This window comes from Lepus europaeus, chromosome 12 (assembly GCF_033115175.1).
Source record: "Lepus europaeus isolate LE1 chromosome 12, mLepTim1.pri, whole genome shotgun sequence".
NCBI classification, from domain to species: Eukaryota; Metazoa; Chordata; class Mammalia; order Lagomorpha; family Leporidae; genus Lepus; species Lepus europaeus.
Genome location: NC_084838.1, coordinates 76,022,670 through 76,043,633, shown reverse-complemented (window position 1 = coordinate 76,043,633; position 20,964 = coordinate 76,022,670). Strand labels below are relative to the sequence as shown.

The window sequence follows — 20,964 nt, the reverse complement described above, 5'->3', positions numbered from 1 at the left end:
TCCGAGTGAGGCAGATACTCACACTCAGCACGAAGGTACTGCTATCCTCCCTCTGTGCTGCCCTCCTCATCAACAGGCTGGTAAACCTTTTCCTTTTACTTCAATACCCCACTCCTTAGGCCATGAAAACTGTCACCTTCGAGGCCAGCCCCAGCCAGAGTGACTGCACGCAGCCCAAGACTGGTCCAGAGCCAGGTGCCTCGCTTTGACTCGTAACTCCCCCTTCTGTCCTTGGGCAAAGTATCTAACCTTTCTGGAAAACAGAGAGAAGAGGGATTTCTACTAACAGAGTGACTATGAAGAGTAACTGGGCTAATCCATGACAAGTCCTAGGCACACAGAAAGCACCTGCAGAATCCCCCTTCCCCTTAAGCCACTGTGCCCTGCCTCCTCTTGGTTCCTGGTCTTGCTATTTGTCTTTCCTTCTAAAACCTACAGGCATTCATGAGAGTTCTCTCTTCACCACTTTTCTTTCTCTGCCTTTGCATGGCAATATTCATTGACTGTCTTGTTGGAAAAAAAAAAAGTTTGAGCATTTAGTTTGTGCCAGGCACTGCTGGGCTGGATCTTCTGGGGGCAAACACAGCATTTTCTCTTCCTCCAAATCACGCAAGCCTGAATTATAAATTGTAATAAAAGCCTAGGAAGAAATATCAAGGTGCTGTGGAGACTCACTACAAGAGGCAACTACTTTTTTTTATGAAATCACTTTTTAAAAAATTTTTATTTATTTATTTGAAAGTCAGAGTTACACAGAGAGAGAAGGAGAAACAGAGAGAGGTTCATTCCACTGGTGCGCTCCCCAGTGGCCGCAACAGCCAAAGCTGTGCTTATTGGAAGACAGAAGCCACGAGCCTCCTCTGGGTCTCCATCAAGGGTGCAAGGGCCCAGGGACTTGGGCCATCTTCTACTGCTTTCCCAGGCCACAGCAGAGAGCTGGATTGGAAGTGGAGCAGCCGGGACTTGAACCAGCACCCATATGGGATGCTGGCACTGCAAGTGGCTTCACCCGCTATGCCACAGCGCCGGCCCCGAGGCACCTACTTTTGATGAGGGATTATTTCCGCAGTCCAGGCAGGAGATGCCAATTCTTGAACCAAGGAGATGAGGGGAGTGCAGGCCAACAGTGGCAGACGCCAGTGACCGTCTTTCCACAGGTAACTCCTCACTGTGCTCTTTGGTCTGACCTCATGGCTAAGCCGTGGCCTCGTGGACACTTCTAAGCTTCTTCACACAGCCATGCTGAAGCCTAAACTCCGACATCACCCCAGAGCAGTTCTCTCTCCTCAACTCTCCATTTCATTTAAAATCAGCCTAATGTGGGTTGCAGGCTCCAGGGCTCCTCTTTCTGGCATTAGGCTGCCCAGCCCTGGTGCTGCGCTGGGCAGAACCTCCCTCCTCTGTAACGTCTGCATTTCTATTTCCCTCTCTTCCCTCTCGGAAGTTTTCCTGCTTGCTTGCCAAGCTCTCATCACACCCCCACTCAAAGCCTTCAGTCTGTTGGTGCCAAGGCCTCAGTATAACATTGGAGGCCCCAGGCTATATCTTCTTGTTCTTTAAGCGCAGTCTAAGACACCCCGCAGGCTAGCCCAATTCCTTAATAATCTCTAGTTCAATTGCAAACTCCAATTCCATAATTACCTCTTGGCATGTGCTGTGAGCCCTGGTGCTTAGGCTCATGTTGTTTCTTTCGGAAGATCCTGTCTGCTCAAATATGACTGTTGTTAGTGTGCTCTCTGAAAACCCAAGTGTATGACCAGCATCCCTCTGTGGTGTAAAACCCAGCCCCAGGTCCTGTCTCTGTCCTTCAAGACCATTCAGTGCAACAAAGTCTTATTTTGCACTTCCTGCTATGTGCTGAGCAAGGTAGGAATGCCACCTCTTACACAGCCTTCCACATTCATAAGCAAGTGAAAACCAAAACACCAGCAAGGAGAGTCAAGTGTAATACAACAGTGCCTTACATCTTAAGTATAAAAACTCAGTGCCTGGGGCTGGCACTGAGGTGCAGAGGGTTAAAGTCCCTGCCTCAAGTGTTGGCATCCCATATTGGCACTGGTTTGAGTCCTGGCTGTTCCACTTCCAATCCAGTTCCCTACTAATGTGCTTGGGAAAGCAGCAGTGGATGGCCCAGGTCCTTGGGCCCCTGCACCTACATGGAAGACCTGGAAGAAATTCCTGGTTCCTGATCAGCTCATCTCTGGCCATTACAGCCGTTTGGGGAATGAACCAGAAGATGGAAGACTTCACTCTCTCTCTAACTCTTTCAAATAAATCAAATAAATCTTAAAAAATAAATTTAAAAAATCTTGGGCATCAAGGTCACAATGCCTGTTAAGTTTTCAGCCCTGAAAATATTTACTGTGATTATGTACTCCATGTTGTCAGAAAAACGGAGTCCACAGTGTTTTCAATTGCACCCACCCCACAGGTATTTTATATACACTGTCAAGGGCAGAAATCAAGCTGATATACACCGAGATTCTTTCATTTCTGTTTAGTGGGACACAGTTACATGGCAGATTGAAGGCACGTCTGTTTTGCCATACACGAGGTTGAACCACAAGTTTCGTACTTCTCGTTAGGAAACTTTTGCAAGGATAGCACGTGATGGGCTGTGTCAACAGCAAAGACTCTTCAGTCACTCAAAGAATGCTGTGTGCTGGCCCACGGACAGGACACATCTTGTCCCTAAGACGGAACACAGCTGCTGAACTTTCCTGGTCTCTGACAGCAATATCAGGTTAAGTTAGCAACAGATTCAGAAACAATGATCATCAGATGTATCCAAAGTAGCTGTGATGTGGCAGCCAGCACAGAAGCTCCGGAGAACAGTAAAGACAAATCCATCGTCTGCAAATGATGCCTGATGCAGAATGGAGACAGATGACAATGCTAGCAGGGAGAGAGATGCTAAATCCCTGGGTCCTTTAAGTTTTTATTTTTAATTTTTTCTTTTTTTAATATTTATTTATTTGAAAGGCAGAGTTACAGGGAGAGAGGAGAGAGAGAGACAAAGAAATATTACATCTGCTGGTTCACTCCCCAGATGATCCCAACAGCCAGGGCTGTGCCAGACCAAACCCAGGAGCCAGGAACTTCTTTCAGGTCTCCTACATGGGTAGCAGTAGCCCAACACTTGAGTCCTCTTTCACTGCTTTTCCCAGGCCATTAGCAGGGAGTTGGATGGGAAGTGGAGCAGCCAGGAATCGAACTGGCATCCATATGGGTGCTGGTGTCAAAGGCAGTGGCTTAACCTGCTATGCCATGATATTGGCCTCCAAGCAAGCTTTCTAATAACCTCCCTGTCACAGGTCTCTTATGACAATTAACCCACTCAAATGAATATATTATTGGGCATCTACTATATGCCAGGCATTCTCTTGTTTAAAAATTCCTGGAGAATTCTAATATACGATAACATTTGAATATCCTCATTTTATAAACCTTAATGAATGAATAGATCTAGTCAGTGTGGTTATCAAAAGTTTAGATCTTCACATCACAGAAAGACATTCTGACATTCTGGGCCTCACAATGGGAGAGGGCACCAGGAGGAAGTCAGACCTTAACCAGACCAAATCCCCAGATCCAACAACCAATTTATAAAAGAAGTGGAAGAGAGGGGGAAATGTTACACAAAACCATGGATGCAGTCAGCAAAATCCAGACTCTGGGATAATTAACAAAATTTTTTCAACAACTACTTCCAAATGAAAACATAAGATGTACAAGGAGAAGGAAGAAGTTGACTTTATTTAAATCCTAACCCAAATTAAAAGAAGTTGCATCTGAATTAGAAATTGGAACACTATTTGATTATCAGTAAGTACTACTAATATTTTAAATGTATGACAGTGGTATTATAGTTTCTTTTAGGGAGTCCTTAGCTTTTAGGGATTCCTGCTAAACAATGAAGAAAATACTATGATGTCTAGCAGTGCTTCAAAGTACGGGGGGAAGAAGGCAGGGAAGGAAGATGAGATTTGCTAAGAATTAAAAACTGTGGAAGATGGGGACAGGCGGACTCACTGTAAATCCTGTCCAGTTCTGTATATGAGATTTTCCCCAATTAATGCTAAATACAGGGCTTTGAAATGCTTAGGTGAAATGTATCTTTGTGCCTCTTGAGAGTTAACTCACCATTCTCTCTGCTGCTGATGGGCTAGGGAAGGCACGGATCAAAAGAAAATCCAGTATACTGGGAACGTCATTCAAAGTATTCAAAGCGAGAAGCTTACTGTGATCTATACCCACCTGACCTGATAATTCTTTGAAGGAAGAGCTAAAGAACAACCACATTAACAAAACGTGGAACTCACAGGAACATGTATCGAGAGCCTGAGTCATTTCTGTGACTCATCTATATGTGAGTATCTCAAAAAGTTCATGGAAAAGAGAACCGGGAGATAAAAAGTAGTATCTGGGGGCAACAAATTGTATAATACATGTCTTTGGGGGGTCTTCAAAAAGTTTAGAAGAATGTGCATTATGAAAAAAACTACACGAGCTTCAAAACCATTGTGAACCAAAATAAGCTCATTTTTTTCCAATTTATATCCATTTTTTAAAAAGACTTTATTTATTTGAGAGGTAGAGTTATAGACAATGAGAGGGACAGACAGAGAGAAAGGTCTTCCTTACGTTGGTTCAATTCCCAAATGGCCGCAACGGCTGGAGCTATGCCGATCCAAAGCCAGGAGCCAGGAGCTTCCTCCAGGTCTCCCATGCAGGTACAGGGGTCCAAAGACTTGGGCCATCCTCCACTGCTTTCCCAGGCCATAGCAGAGAGCTGGATCGGAAGCAGGGCAGCCAGACTCGAACCAGCGCCCATATGGGATGCCAGAGCCACAGGTGGAGGATCAACCTATTGCACCACGGCACCGACCCCATAAGCTCATCTTTTACTTCCTTTTTCCATGAACTTTTTGAAGGACTCTCATAGAACACTGAGTTGTCCTTGAACAGGGAGGTAGTGATTTGTGAAAGACATTTGCATTAATATAAGAAAAGTCAAAATGTTGTCTGCTCAGCAGACATTCCCAGAAACATGAATCCAAGGGTGTGTCTTTCCACAAGAGTTGTCACCGCTCACAGAGGTGAGCTCCAGAATCACTTGTATGTCCAACCAGTTAGAACTCAATGCTGCCTTTTTAATTTCATTTCTTCAATGGTGCTCCAAGTGCACTTTGCTAATGTAATACAGAGGAAATACCTGCTGTGACAAGATGAGCGGTCCTGGCTAGCACAGCAGAGTGAATAAACAGTATATCCTTAGCCCTGTTTGACAATAACGTGTTTTTTTACAGTGTCTAATGTAGTGATTCAGAACTCTGGACAATGCTGGATTAACCCGTGCCAAGGCTGTTCTGTTCACATTGTGAGCTCAGAATGATAGAGTATACCTTATACCATTAGAAGTAGCCATCCATCATTTTAAAAGATTTTGTATCCACACATATATTTATTTGTTCATCAACTTCCTATACTGAATGGATTTTATAATTTTTTCTTTATAGATAATTGGTCCCTACAAATAAAGATGTCTTAATTAGTTATTTTAAAAGCATTTTAAAGGTAACAACTTATGTTAAAATGCCAAGTCCTTCTGACTTTATATCTTCTAGTTGGCTTCACCGTGACCGATTCACTTCACTGCACTTAATGGATGGGATGGCCCTGAGCTGGCATCCCATGGCAGGTTCAAGTCCCATCTGCTCCAGTTCCGACCAAGCTTTCTACTAATGTGCAGCACAGGAGGCACCAGATGATGGTTCAAGTACTTCAGTCTCTTTCTCCTTTGTGGGAGACCTGGACTGAATTCTGGGCTCCTGGCTTCAGCGTGACCCAGCCTTGGCTATTGCAAGCATTTGGGGATTGAACCAGCAAATGGAAGATTGATCTCTCTCTCTGCCTTTTAAATAAAAATAATTAATTAAGTAAAAAAAGAAAAAGAATGTCCTATAAAACTAAACTAACTTTACCCTTTGAAAGTGTTCCCAGCGACCTTAAGGTCGTGTCTGACAGATACACCATGAGCTGTGCAACAAATGTGCCACAATGCCTATTTCTGAATCATTTCCTGTGCAACATTTTCCTAGGCACTAGAAACAAGCAAATACTTCTCAAGTTTCTGCAGCTCAGCCCCTCACTAGATTCTGGAAGTTCTTCCCAGGCTGTGGAGCCCCCACTCTGGCCAGCTGCGGGTTTGCTGCCTTGTATCTCCTTGTGTTTGAGCATTGACAGTACTGCTCCTCCACTTCACACCATGATGCAGGTGATGGGCTTCTACTGGCCTCTGCCACCAGATCCACACAGGCCAACCTCAGGGCTTTTCCAGACACACCTTCAAAGCCAGAGCGGCTCCCATCAGACCCTGCGGCCACATCCCCTTCCTGCTCCAGCTCTCCTCTCGGTCTTCCCAGGATCCCCAGGAGGGAGGAAGATATGTTCTACGGGGTCAGTTCCTTCCCTTCCCTCAAACACCTTGTGAGTCTTCCTATTCGGATCCTACACTGACTGCATCTCTACAGCTCAAGCCATCTACAAAATCGAAGACTGGCAGCTTCTCTTCACACCAAAGCAGAAAACCCTAACATACTAGATGCAGTGTCACTCTACTTCATAAGCCCGGAGACTTTTGCTTCCATAAACGTCACTTGCTGCAGATTTAAAGTGCTGAGTGACAGGTTTCTTAAAATGAAAACAGCAGCAAGAAACCTGGGAAATCTTGTGGTCCTCTCCTCCTCGGGCAATATTTCTTTTGGGATGACAAGGAGAAGGAATGTACTTCCCAGGGTTTGAGGATGTTATTTTTCAATCTCCTGTTTCCATTCTTTACACAGACATTTTTATAATACCTCATTTAGTTTGAAGCAAAGGTTAAAACAACAACAACAACAACATCAACTCCAGGCTTGATCATCCTGCAGTTTCTGTCACTAATGGGAATCTTCAGAAGCTGCTCACACAGGATTCAGGGTCACACGTCGAGTCCCTGAGGTCCTTGGCCAGCAGATTTCAACAACAACCAGCCCCTCTGTAGCCATCACATGTCGCAGGAAGAAGCCCGGCTTCTCATTTAGTGGGATTTCATGTGCACACATGTTGGGAACTGTGGGCAAGTGTCAATGGGTCAGCTTATGCTTTTCATTAAACTTTTAAAATTAAGTGTATTATTACTCTCAACTGCATGTGAATCCAGAATTATCCCCCCAAAAGAAGCTTTTTTTTTAAAAAAGAAAGTATTTATAAGTGTTAAAAAAAAAAAAAAAGGAAAAGTCCCTGCATATTTGAGAATCTCTTCATTTCTGTTCTCACAAGGAAATCTGGCTTGGCTAGGTGTGTCCAGAGTAATTGTTTCTCAGAAGAGCAAGAAGAAGAGGTTGTTCCACTATTTCCCAGGAATGCTTAAGATGCCTTCCAGCTCGAACTCTGAGTTGGTTTCATGTATTTGTTTACCAACTTTAACTTTATGTTTACATTGCTACATTATCAAAATATTAGATAAAGCAAAACTCATAATTTAAAACAATGGAGCAAAACAAATCTGTCAAGGAACTTGAGTATTTGCAAGACATCTTTAGTAAGACAGTAAATTAATCTGCATCTTCTTTTGTAAGTAATCTTAGAGGAATGGAGTTGATGGTGTCCCTACACCTTTCTCATGTTTTGGTCAAAGTCTGAAAACGAAATCCATTTCCTTATTAATAAAAGGGTGGCACTTACATTTAAGCATTGTCACCACTCATGGATGGACATTTTTTTTTTCCTATTTGGTCTGAGGTAGTTTTTCTTCCCTACTGATAAATGGGATGGTAACCAAAATCAAAAGAAAAAAAAAATGTCTAAGCAAAATGCAAGAAAGTTAATACTAAACAAAATTACAGCCAAAGGATAAGCACTAACCACAATGCTAAGTTAAGTTTTATATAAAAGAACCCATATTGTAACCCATGCAAACACGCCCATAGCTGATAGGAATCTGATCTATAAATGGAAAGAGCCTGCTATATTAAGGAAGATCCCTGTCTGTGTAGGAAAAAGTTTCAGTATTCTGAAGAACGGTTCCATTAAATTCTAAGAACCTATTAATATTTATGGCAACAGTCATTTGTGTGAGAAGAGAAAATTGGTTTCACACTACTTAAAAATTAATAACTTTGCTGCTCAACAAAAAAATGGTAATAGGTATAAAATAAGTCCCTTAGGTCATTAATCATCAAGACTGGTACTACTTGAAGGATTAAGAAATATTTGAACTGTCAACATAAGTTCTCACTCATATACTTTGTCTCCGTGGCACTTCCCAGAGTTATCAATAAATATTACAGGATGTACTAATTTATCAAATTAACTAAGTGATCTGGGGCTCCAGATTTTTCATAGATGTCAGAGAAGAAATAATCATTATAAATCAAAGATGAATACAAAAACAGTTCCTAATTGTTCTTCCAAAATTAATACATAAATTTTCAATTCAAAAGAGCTGTTATTACAATCACATCGCATGCATGGAATATGCAGCAAGCCAAGTGCTGCAGAGGCATGGAGGGATAAGACTCGAGCTTCGTTTGGCCTTTGAGATGGTTACAGTCTAGCTGGGGACACGACACAAACGCAGTGCCTCAGCGAATTCATGGACAATTTTATGCTGGTGTGGAAAAACACCTAAAGCTATACATATGAAAGGCTTCAGAAAAAAATCATGGAAAATGTGCATTAGGAAAAATCATGCACTGGTTTCAAAATTTCTTTGCATCAGAACAAGCTTATATTTTAATTCAATTCTTCCAGACTCTCTGAAGTACCCTCATATACCTAAAGGAGATAGTAGTCAGTGTTAAGTAAAATAAATGATTGAAATATAAATATACTTTCATTACATAAATGACTTAAGATGGGAACAATCAGTACAGTTTTTTAAAATAATCCCAACTGCTTCAGCGTGGGGATCATTTGCCTTATTAAATTTTCAATACCGTAACTGGCAGGCCTTGGTGGAACTGAACCCTTCCTTAAAAAAAAATAGCTCGATACACAAAAGTCACCCAAAAAAGGTTTCTTGGAGGTTTACCAGACCTGTCTCTCCTTATCCTCAGACAGCTTCTTATACCTTTGTCCAAATACCCACTCCAACAAATATTTACTAAGTACCCAGCAAGCATGTAGATGCAAAAACACAGGAAGGCGGGAGCATGGCACTCGAGGATCTCTGTCCGGATACAAGACTCAGGGTGCCTGGGGAAGCCCAGGACGCAGCAGGAACCACATGGTGGTCTTGGAAGAAGTGAGGCCTGGGTCGTCCTGAGGTCTGTGCGCGGGGACCAGGTGAAGATGAGAGGGTACGAAAGGTCCCGCAGAGTGAGGCAGCATGCACAGACAGAAATGTCAGAGATAACATCCAGCAGACCCACGGAGCTGGAGAACGGGGGCCTCCCCAGGGGAAAGAGGAGAGAGGGAAGGAAGCCCAGGGAGGCACATGGAGAACACAGCAGGAATCAGATCAGGAAGGGCCTTAACGCTTCAAAAGCACGGGCTTTAGTCCAAAGCGGTGGGGGACCGTGGCCAGAGGGCCAGGATCCGTCTGGTGTTGGAAGAAAAGATACTGAAAACCGGCCAAGAGGCGGCCGCAAAACCTCCAGCAGATGAAGACCCAGGGCCTCCCTGGCGGCAGTGGCTGTGTGGTGGTGAGGGGCAGATCCACAAGTGATTTAGCTAACAGACTGGATGGGACGTGGCAATTCACTGTGTGCAGAGAAAGAGAGAGCGGAGGAAAACTAGGGTCCCCAAGACGATTGTGTTCCCTAGGGCAGGGAAGACGGGAACAAGTGTAGGCTTGGGGGAAGATGATGGGACCCCGCGGAAGAGTACTCTGTCTACAGGACAGGCATTTCAGCCCGTTTACCACATGGGAACTGCAGGGGACGGTCAGTATCATTCCCACTTGTTATATCTGAAAGTCATCCTGGCGTTTGTGCAGTACTCACTCTGTCCCTGGGCCGTATTCACTTCGGGATGTGGGCAGACAGCGCAGCAGGTGCAAGGTGAGACCAACAGGACCAGAAGTGCGTCAGGAAGGGGGACCGGTGATTTCCTCCTCAGACAGCCGGGGGGCGACAGCAAAGTAGATGAATCCCCTGCCTTTGAAAACAGCTCTCGGTCTCCTGCGGAGCAGCCAGGCTCGGCAGGCAGGAGGTATAACACATGGTAAGCTTTCTAGTACAGTTCTGATAGGTCAGTGTGTCACGTGGAGGGCACGTCCCAGGGGGATGGTTCATGCACTGGTCCCCAAGGCCGGGCTAGGGACGCCAGGCAGTGGGACTCCAGGAGGCTGTGTAGGAGGGCGGCTGTGGATGAGGGTGCTCAGGCCTTTCAGATGCACCGTCCAGAACTGCAGCTCTGGCTGGGAGTCAGGGCAGCTGTCCCTGGGGAGCAGGGAACACGGTAGGCCGAGCTGGCTCTGTGAGTCGTGCAGGTAGTTTCCAGCCAGCACTCCTGCTCAGGGGAGTGGAATCCTGGGATCTGAGACGTCAAGTCAGGTCGGGAAAGAAGCGGGTGGGACAGGAACACGTGAGGCTGGCAAATGGCTGGTTAGTAGGCTTATCTGCCTGGAGAGCAACAGAAATGCTAGGGTTCAAGGTCAGGGGTTCTTGGTTTTGCTGTTTCTGTGCACCGAGAGAGACTCTGGCCCCACGGAAAAGCTCCTCTGATGTGATACGACCTGACGGTGCCCGGCTCCTTTCCTCTGCCGTCCCACATTCTCCTCTGTGGGACATCATCTCCTCTGACCCTCACAATATAATAGTATCACTGCACACCTTATTCTCCAATACAGCTGTAGGTCAAAAACAGAGATCATGCACTTCCTGCCTTGCAACACCGCTCTGATACGGGAATGCCAGGGTATATCCTAATGTGGGTCTGGTTCTCCTTTCTCTGGCTGGGGAGCTGCCACAGTAGCCATTCCCTTGACTGGACTGCTTCTACAGCCTTAGCAGTACCACCTCAAGTAAACAGGAGATTTAATAGCACAAATTCCCCCATTGTTTGGTGCTGGCACCAGCCCTGGGGTGGCGTCACAGCCTCCCTGGTTCCCTGCAGTGCATCAGCCAACACTAAAGCTCCACTCGACAAATTCCAGGCTGAGAGAAGCCCCTGCACTTGCCAAGCACCCATGTTTATCCTAGCCCTCCAGGGAATTGGCCCTTTGGAGGACAACCCCGAGAGAGAGGTGTGACTCCTGCTCCAGGATGGGGGACTCGGCCTCAGGGAGTGGGAAGGGCAGGTTCCTGGGAGGATGGTGCACAGTGCTCAGATTTGCAAGGAGGCCCATGACGATCAGCCATCAAGAGCTACGTTCCAGAAACATGCCCTGTTCGGTGCAGCTCTGCTCAGAGAAAAGCCATGGAAGCCACATCACAGAGGACTTGGTTATGGTCAAAGCAGACCAGGTCCACTCAGTGTTCAGCATTTATAAACTCCCAAGCCACAGACAAAAGCCCTTCTGAAGGTCAACATCGTGTGCAATGTCAAGAAGCTCTGCGTCCATGTGGTGCACAAGGTCACGTGCAAAGCAGTGAGAGGGTGTCAGCCTCAGGACACCTCACTGACCCCTGCGTCTCCTACAACAACAAACTTGCCAAAGAGCCGAAGATAAGAAGGCCGATTCCAGGGTCTCAGTGCTGCTGACGGGTCGGGGCTGGCCTCATGCTCTGAGGACTGGGCACAGGAAACACGCGCCAGTGCTACATAAACGAGTGGGGTGGCTCTCAGACACTCAGCCTTCTGTTTTTCCTGGCATAGAAGCAGGTGGTCTTAAAAGACAGCAGGAGCAGGCCTTCCGTATTAAAGAGGCAAGACACACACACACACACACACAGAGCAAATCTAAAACCAGACAGGTCGGCATTAAACTCTGGGGAATAGAGAGTCACTTTTTACCCACATCCTGTAAGGGCAGAAAAAACACAGGAAAAAGGTTTCTATTAAAATATGTGTGCGTGTGTTTTCTTTTTTAAAGAAAAACATGAATCACTCCCAACCACCCATATATCTGAATACCTTTGCTGGACATATTTTTCTTTGCTTGCCTCCATTGTTCCTCCCCTGAATTTGTTTTTAAAACTTCAAAAAAATGTTTTTTGATGGATGTGTGAAAATTATACACATTTATGGGCACCATGTGATGTCTTCAAACACGTAAATGTTGTGTAATGTTCAAATCATGGCAAACATATCTATCTCCTCAAACATGTATGAATTTTGATTAAAATAGCCACTGACCTCTTAGAACACAGTTTACAAAAACCCTGAGAGTGAATTTTAAAATTTCAGTTGTGACAAGCACGTGCTTTATATCCAAACAGATGTGGGCTCTGTCACTGACTTGCTAAGTAATTACAGACAAGCTCCTTAACCGCGGTAAAAGTCCACTTCCTCAGCTGTTAGAGCAGCTGTGTAAGCCGCAGTGACTGCACAGCACCGCTGGGAGAAAACAGTGAAACGCTGCGCAAAGCATTTCGGAGCAGCCTGGCACATGGTAAGCAGCCAGCAAGTGGCGGGTGAAGAACAGGCGTGGAGGAGGCGTGTCCCGGAGGAAGCACGCCGGAGTCAGACTGCCGTGCACTATCATCCATGTTAGCCCTGGCACAAGAAGCCCCTGCAGAACACAGAACTGGGTGCTGCACGGAGGAGTCCCTGCTTCGTGTATCAGCGGGGTGGCTACGTGGTCTTCCTCACCTTCACATGAATTCCAGGGTGGGTTATCTGTCCAGGCCACTGAAGGCTCAGAAAGCCTCGGGCAGGAAGGCACATTCCCAGTGTCCTAGTAACCGATCTGCAGGTGAGGCCTAGCTGCCCTGCGAAAGCCCTGGCCAGGCCAGCGGCCAACCCTGCACCACCACACTGTCTACCTCTTCTACAGTCAACTTGTCACCTAGGCAAGCGGCCTGGGCATCCCTCCCACGTTTATCTGGCTGGGAAATAACATTTCCAAGGATTTATTTTTTAAGAAGAAAAACAAATAGTAGTAGGAAGAATTCTTTACTTATGATTATAAAATGAACTGAAAGTATGTCATTGTAAAAACTAAAAAAATAGGAAAAGGAGGAGGGACGGTGGGAACATGAGTGGGTGGGAGGGTAGGGTGGCATGTATCACTATGCTCCTAAATATGTTTACATGAAATATATAAAATTTGTTCACCTTATATTAAAAAGTAACAAAAAATAATTTTTTTATTTTTACAAGAAATATTTATATGATAAGCAGAGTGCCTAAGAGGGAAAGGGAGGGAAGCAAGTAGGAAAGGAGGGAGGGAGGGAAGAAAGAAAGAGAGAAAGGTCTTCCATCACTGGTTCATTTCCCAAATGCCCACAACAGCCAGGGCTCAACCAGGCTGAAGTCAGGAATCAGGAACTCCACCTGGGTCTCCCATGTGGGTGGCAGGGGCTCACAGAATTGGGCCACCAACTGCTGTCTTCCCAAGCACATTAGCAAGAAGGAAGATTGGAAGCAGAGCAGCCAGGACTTGAACTGGCACTCTGGTATGGGGTACCAGCGGCAGAAGCAGCGGCTTAGCCTGCTGCACCACAAGGTGGCCCCTCTAAGATTTATAAATCAGATGATCATTATCCTTCAAAAGTTATTAGGATTGCACTGTTCTCTTTCCTCCCAAAGGATTTTTTGCCATGTTAAAAAAAAAATCTCCCCTGAGGTTCTGGTTTTATTTAATCAATCAATTAATTTTAAGTGCTGCAGGCTGGAGGTCTTGCTCCTGTGACAATCAGCCAGCTCTTACTGAAGGCAGCCTCTCTGCTCCAACCGGAGGCCTCAGTCCACAGACGGCCTCTCACTCTGTCCACAGCACGCAATTCCAGCAAGCGTGCCTCTCACACCATGGCTCTGCACCCACCTGGGTCTCCAAGGAATCGTGAATGCATCCTTCACAGCCCATGTTCTCTAAACTTGGCCCCTAATTGGAACCCTACTTCTTTCAGCATTTAGTACCGTTTTCCTTGCTAATCATTGCATAAACGTAAACAGCTTTTTTTTTTTTTTTTTTCCCCTAGTTGAACTGTCTTCCCCGAAGGGAAAAAGGAAAAGACAATAAAGACTTTCTGTTTCGTTTTATCACAGAAAGCTGATGTGGCTTCTTATGAAAACCAACAGAGATAGGAGTTGAGAGATTCTAGATAATCCCCTCATCACCAGGATGGGAGCGATGAGATTCCACATGTCCATTCTGGACATGCCTTATCACCATGTTTTTGGTAAGTGGCAGCCAAAGATTACAGGATCATAGATGACGTTTCAAAGAGACAAAGATGACAAGTCCTTACCCGGCAGTCTCTTTGCAGCGTTTTCATGAGCGCGTTGTACGTTTCTATATCAAAATACAAGCCTTCATGCATGTCTTGCAGGAAATCCAGGTCCTTAAAAGTGGGGTTGGATTTCTCCCTCTCTTTCCGGGATGCTCTGCGCTTGTATGTCGAGCCTTTCAGGTCGTAGGTGAAGTGCATCCTCATGGAGCGGGGCAGAACGTTGTTCATCACCACAATCCTGATGTTAATGCCCCCTGACTGCATGCAGTACAGGCCGTAAAATTTTGGCAAAAGAGTCCTTGGGTTCTGGTTTAAATTCTAGAGGAAATAAAACAAGGAGAAAAAACTACTTACAACCTGCTATTTTTACAAAGTAACGCCCCACCCTGGATGTGTTTTCATGCTAGCCTAAGTCTGATCATTAAAAACAAGATGTGGTTCCCTTTATTAAGGTCCACCGCTGACGTTCTGCTGTTTCTCATCCAGTTCTTAATTCCACTTAAGCAACTTTACTGCCCTAAACTCAGGTAGTAAAAGTGGTAGAACTGGAAATGGACATAGCATCTCAAAATCAGCACCAACTAAAAACAGGCAAAGACCCAGGAGCTGGTTTGTGTTGCGGCTGCTCCACTTCCCATCCAGCTCCTTGCTAACGTGCCTGGGAAAAGCAGCGGAAGATGGCTGAAGTGCTTGGCCCCCTGCTACCCACACGAGAGACCAGGAAAAAGCTCCTGGCTTTGGCCTGGCCCAGCCCTGGCCATTGCGGCCATCTAGGGAATAAAACAGAGGATGGAACATCTCTCTCCCTCTCCCTGTTTCTCCCTCTCTCTCTGTAACTCTGCTTTTCAAATAAAATAAAACTTAAAAAAAGATTGGAAGAGATTTGAAGGGTGCTATGAATGACTATTCTCTACCACAACTAAAGAGAAAATAAACCATTGGGGCATAACACATGAACATCTTACATTTTAATAGTTCCTGTACAACTGTGTTCCTAAACGGCAAGGCCAACTGACAGTCACCCTCCGTGAAACGCCACATTTCCTCTTACTCCTGCCAGACTGAATGTTACCCAGCTTCTAAAGCTCCCCAAGCATGATCAGGGGAAAATGGGCACTTGCTTTTAAAAAGTAAGTGATGGGATTCCACCAACTATTATAGACATTTCATATTTTTGAGCCACCTCAAAGACAATTTTGCGTTGATTCCATTTTCACATTCTCCTGTTCGTTCTGGACCCTGTGGGAGGTGTTGGTATGTTTTAGATCTTTATCACTGTCCTCTTCTATCTGGGGTAGATAGCTTCTCCCAGTCTGCTGTCCTTTTTATTAAAACAGGAAACACGTGCCTCTTGTTGTTCCACTTTAAAAGTAGGTGAGAAACTAAAATCGCTCACTACAGGGCGTCTGTCCCAGGAAACGTCTCTGCCACCTCTGACTCCCCAGTTCCTAACATGCCAAGAACAATGTCTTCAGTTTCTTCAGGTCATTTCAGGGATTCTCTAAGAGCTTAGACAGATTTTGCATCTTCTATTGTTTATAACAGAAGTTTTGACTTTCCAGGTAGTCACATTTACCTTCTCCTTTCTTGTGCTTTTAATTTTTCCTTATAAATTGACACAGAAAAATTGGACCACATGAAGTTGTGATACACGATGGATTGTTTAATGTTCAGATCAGACTGAGCATCTATCTCCTCAAATATTTACCAATTTTTGGACAGAAAAACTCCTTCTTAAAGGCTTTTTGAAATATACAGTATCCAATTATTATCTGCAGTCACCCTACTGTGCAATGGAATACCAGAACTTAGTTCTCTTCTCTAATGTGACCTAGGACCCTCTGAGCAATTTTTCCCATATCTCTGTTCCCTCTCCTCTCCCTGACTCCTTTTTTGCATCTTGAGAAAGTTTTGGGGCCAGCATCATGACGTAGTGGGTAAAGCTGCCACCTGCGAGACCGGCATTCCACACGGGTGCTGGTTTGAGTCCTGGCTGCTCTCGATCCAGCTCTCTGCTAATGTACCTGGGAGAACAGCAGAGGATGATCCAGGTGCTGGGCCCCTGTACTCAGGTGGGAGATTCGGATGAAGCTCCTGACTCCTGGCCCAGCCCCAGCCACTGTGGCCATCTGGGGAATGAACCAGCAGATGGATGACTCTCTCTCTCTCTGTCTCTTCCTCTCATTTTGTAACTCTGACTTTCAAATAAATAAATAAATAAATCTTTAAAAAAGATAAAGAATGCTTTTGGTGGCTGGTGGCATAGCAAGTTAAGCCATCAGCTGCTATGCTGGCATCCCATGTGAGCATCAGTTAGAGACCTGTTCACTCAACTTTCTATCCAGCTCCCTGCTAACACACCTGGAAAGGCATGGGAAGATGACCTGAGTGCTTAGGTTCCTGCTACCCATGTGGACGACCCAGATGGAGTTTCAGGCTCCTGGCTTCCGTGTGGTCCTGCTGTGGCCATGCAGCTACTTGGGGAGTGAACCAGGTTTCTCTCTGTCTCTTCCCCTCTCTCTGTAACTCTGCCTTTCAAATATATAAAATCTTTTCTCTTTAAAGAAAGGTTTTCATACTCGGGTTATAAACTTCTATTTTCTTCAGAATTATTAACAGCTTTGGTAACTGCACAGCAGCTTTATTCTCTATGGAGTTTACATGTATGTGAAAGATCTGAATTTATTTTTTCCCCAAATAGGCAGCCGTTGATTTACCAGTGTGATCTTTTTCCATTAAGTCCCTCCATATCAACATAGTATGTTGTCAAATACAAGTGCCTATTTCTGACACTGCAGTTGAATCCATGGATTCATCCATAAAGAATTATACTAACATCACATCTTTATTTATAACTTAGAGAGTTTAGGGTATGTCATGGTAGGTCCACCATTTTTCTTCTTTTAAAAAATGTTTTGTCCATTCTTACAACCTTTCCATTTCGCTGTTCATTTTGAAGAATGCTCTTCTAATTAGTAAGCTTTGTCATGTTCTGGACAAAATCCTAGTGAAATATTTTAAGTTTGGATTTATAAGTTTTTTTAGGAGGAGTAAGTGAATCTTTATAATACCGAGTTTAGGAAAAAAGCATATATTTTCATTGTTTCAGATCTTTTTCATATTCTTCAATAACATTTTATAGTTTTGTTCATATTGGTCATATACTTTTGCTTTTATAGACTCAAGTATTTCAGAGTTTTTCTTCTGATTAGAAAATTCTTTTCTGGGGCCGGTATTGTGGCATAGCAGACAAAGCTGCTGCCTGCAGTGCAGGCATCCCATATGGGCGCTGGTTCGAGTCCCAGCTGCTTCACTTCCTATCCAGCTCTCTGCCATGGTCTGGGAGAGCAGTGGAAGATGGCCCAAGTCCTTGGGCCCCTGCACTCACATGAAGACCCAGAAGAAGCTCCTAGCTCCTGGCTTTGGATCGGCACAGCTCCGGCCGGAGAGTGAACCAGCAGATGGAAGATCTCTCCCTCCCTCCCTCCCTCTCTCTCTGCCTCTCCTTCGCTCTATGTGTAACTCAAATAAATAAATCTTAAATAAATTCTTTTCTGAACTGAATACTGTTCATATATTAAACTTACTAATCTAACTTGCTTTCCCAAACAGAATTATAGTATGCTTTCATTTACCCCTTTATTTTTCTGATAATGTTGATTAAAAATTATTGTTATCATGAACAGTCTTTTTCCCACTTATATTCTCCAGCTTGATATCATCTATGGAATACATAAAATTAATTTTATGGATTTATCTTGTATCTGCCATTGTTCTGGAATAATATCACCCAGAAAGTACTGCTCTGTTTGCTCCAAGTTTTGCTCATCTGGGGCTGGCACTATGGCGCAGTAGGCTAAGTCTCAGCCTGTGGTGCCAGCATCCCATATGGGCGTCGCCAGTTCGGTTGGTGTCCCAGCTGCTCCTCTTCCGACCCAGCCCTCTGCTATGGCCTGGGAGAGCAGTGGAAGATGCCCCAGGTGCTTGGGCCCCTGCACCTGCATGTGAGACCAGGAAGAAGCTCCTGGCTCCTAGCTTTGAAACACTTAGCTCTGGCTGTTGTGGCCATTTGTGGAGTAAACCAGCAGAGAGAAGACCTTTCTCTCTGTCTCTCCCTCTCTTGGTAACTCTACCTCTCAAATACATAAAATTAAAAAAAAAAAACCTTTTTGCTCATTTTCTATTGTATTGTTCAGAGAGAATAATTTTTATATTTGTCTTCTATTTATTTGTATACTCAAAAGTCATTGCCAAAAATTCTAGTCAATTTATCAGAAATGACCATTGACAGAGGGCAATCTTCTCTTTATCCATTATTTCCAAGGAAATGACTCTTGCTTTTCTCCAGGAAATATTAGGTCAACTTTTGAAGATTGATAAAATGTACCATATTCACTTCTATGTTGAAAAACTTCCCTGCTGATTTTTAGAATTTCAATTAGGATGCTGAATTCTGAGGCCCTTACTTTCTCCTCAGCACCTGTTAAATAACCACATGAGGCTCACATTTTTTTCTTGTTAATGGGGTAAATTATATTATTTGTTATACTAACTTACATGGTTGGGAATAAACCATTGGTCACCTAAATTTTTTTTTTTTTTTTTTGAACAGGCAGATTGGACAGTGAGAGAGAGAGAAAGAGAGAAAGGTCTTCCTTTTTGCCGTTGGTTCACCCTCCAATGGCTGCTGCCGGTGCATCGTGCTGATCCGAAGCCAGGAGCCAGGTGCTTCTCCTGGTCTCCCATGGGGTGCAGGGCCCAAGCACTTGGGCTATCCTCCACTGCCTTCCCAGACCATATCAGAGAGCTGGCCTGGAAGAGGGGCAACCGGGACAGAATCCAGCGCCCCAACCGGGACTAGAACCCGGTGTGCCGGCGCCGCAAGGTGGAGGATTAGCCTGTTAAGCCACGGCGCCAGCCAGTCACCTAAATTTTAGATTTCTATTTAACTGTAATTTATTTAAATAGCCACATGTAAATATTCACATAAATAGCCACTGGGTACCACATCAGACAATGTATGCTACAATAAGAGACCGGGGTGTCTAAGCTTAAAACTACAGAAGACTTATTCACTTAGCAGGCTATTAAAAGAGTGTGATGTCAGTTTGATTCCAACACTAGATTTTTATTTAAATATTTATTTATTTGTTTGAAAGGCAGAGTTATGAGAGAGAGAGAGAGAGAGAGAGAGAGAGAGAGAGAGAGAGAGAGAGAGAAAGAGAGAGAGAGAAACAGAGAGTGAGATATTCTATCCTCAGGTTCACTTCCCATATGGCTGCCATGATCAGAGCTGGGCCAGGAGGAAGCCAGGAACTAGGAGCTTCCTCTGGATCTCCCATGTAGGTACAGGAGCTGAAATACTTGGGCGATCTTCCTCTGCTTTCCCAGGTGCATTAGCATGGAGCTGGACTGGAAGTGGAGCAGCTGGGATTCGAACCAGCACGCATATGGGACGCTGGTGCTGCAGACAGTGGCTTTACCAACTAGACCACAATACTGGTCCCCAATAGATTGTTTTAAAATATGTTTATGAATAAAATGCATCTGAAAGTATGTATAGAAAATATTAGTAAACGTATCTCTGGAAAGAAGTTACAGTTGGTTGCATTTTATTTTTTGCTTTTTGGTACTTTCTATTTTCTTTGAAAGAAGAAAATGTTTATCCAGGATCAAAATCTTTCAGAATCTGCATGCTGTTCATGAAGATTTTTATTTATATTTTTGATTCCTATAATTTCAAATGAGATTAATCTACAGTACTTACCAGTGTCTGCAGCAGATTTTGAAATTAAAACTGTTATATACAAATGAGCCATTTGAATCAGAAATGATAGTTAACACTGCTCATGTTATGTGAATGTCAGGACTAGGCCTTGTGAGATCCAATCATCTTCATGTAGCCATTCCAATCATAGAAAAATAGTAACTGTGACGCAAGTACAAAAATCACAGGAATGCCTACGAGGAATGTTTACTTTCTTGAAACTTTGGGCTAAATATCTTGCAAATCTCCCTGGGCTAAGTTCCTTTGTCTCTAAAACATTACACAAAAGATGACCTGCATGTTATCATATTTAACCTATGAATTTCTAAATTCTGAAGTACAGTCATTAAGAATAGCTGGCACAGGATTCATGACAGTGTGCAGTACAGGGATTACAAATGCAGCCTACCAGTCCCAGCTCTGCAGCTCTCCAGCTGAGCAACTCTTGGCAACTTGTTATTTTTGCCTCAATTAGTCCACCTGTAAAATGGTGATAACTGTAATATCCAGGGATGTTGAGGGCTGAATAAGTTAATGAATGCAAAGCACGTACTTGGCTTTGCACACAGTAAGCAATGAATGAATGTTAACCATTCCAATTATTACCACATAAAGGTACAAAGAGCTTTGCAAGACCTTCCTTCTTTGATATTTCCTCTTTCTTTCTTTTTTTTTTTTTAAGATTTTCTTTCTTTTTTTTGACAGGCAGAGTGGATAGTGAGAGAGAGAGACAGAGAGAAAGGTCTTCCTTTGCTGTTGGTTCACCCTCCAATGGCCGCTGCGGCCGGTGCATCCTGCTGATCCGAAGCCAGGAGCCAGGTGCTTCCTCCTGGTCTCCCATGTGGGTGCAGGGCCCAAGCACTTGGGCCATCC

At 44.3% G+C, this 20,964-nt stretch overlaps 1 protein-coding gene across 2 annotated transcripts in view; it reads right to left on the bottom strand.

Moving 5' to 3' along the window:
• PIP5K1B (phosphatidylinositol-4-phosphate 5-kinase type 1 beta) overlaps window positions 1-20,964 on the bottom strand; it is a 324,487-nt gene that overhangs the window by 90,140 nt on the left and 213,383 nt on the right. For both annotated transcript variants that reach the window (XM_062207066.1, XM_062207065.1), the window contains one exon: window positions 14,343-14,642. In XM_062207066.1, the coding sequence (XP_062063050.1) occupies window positions 14,343-14,642 (300 nt within the window). The remainder of the gene's footprint in view (window positions 1-14,342; window positions 14,643-20,964) is intronic.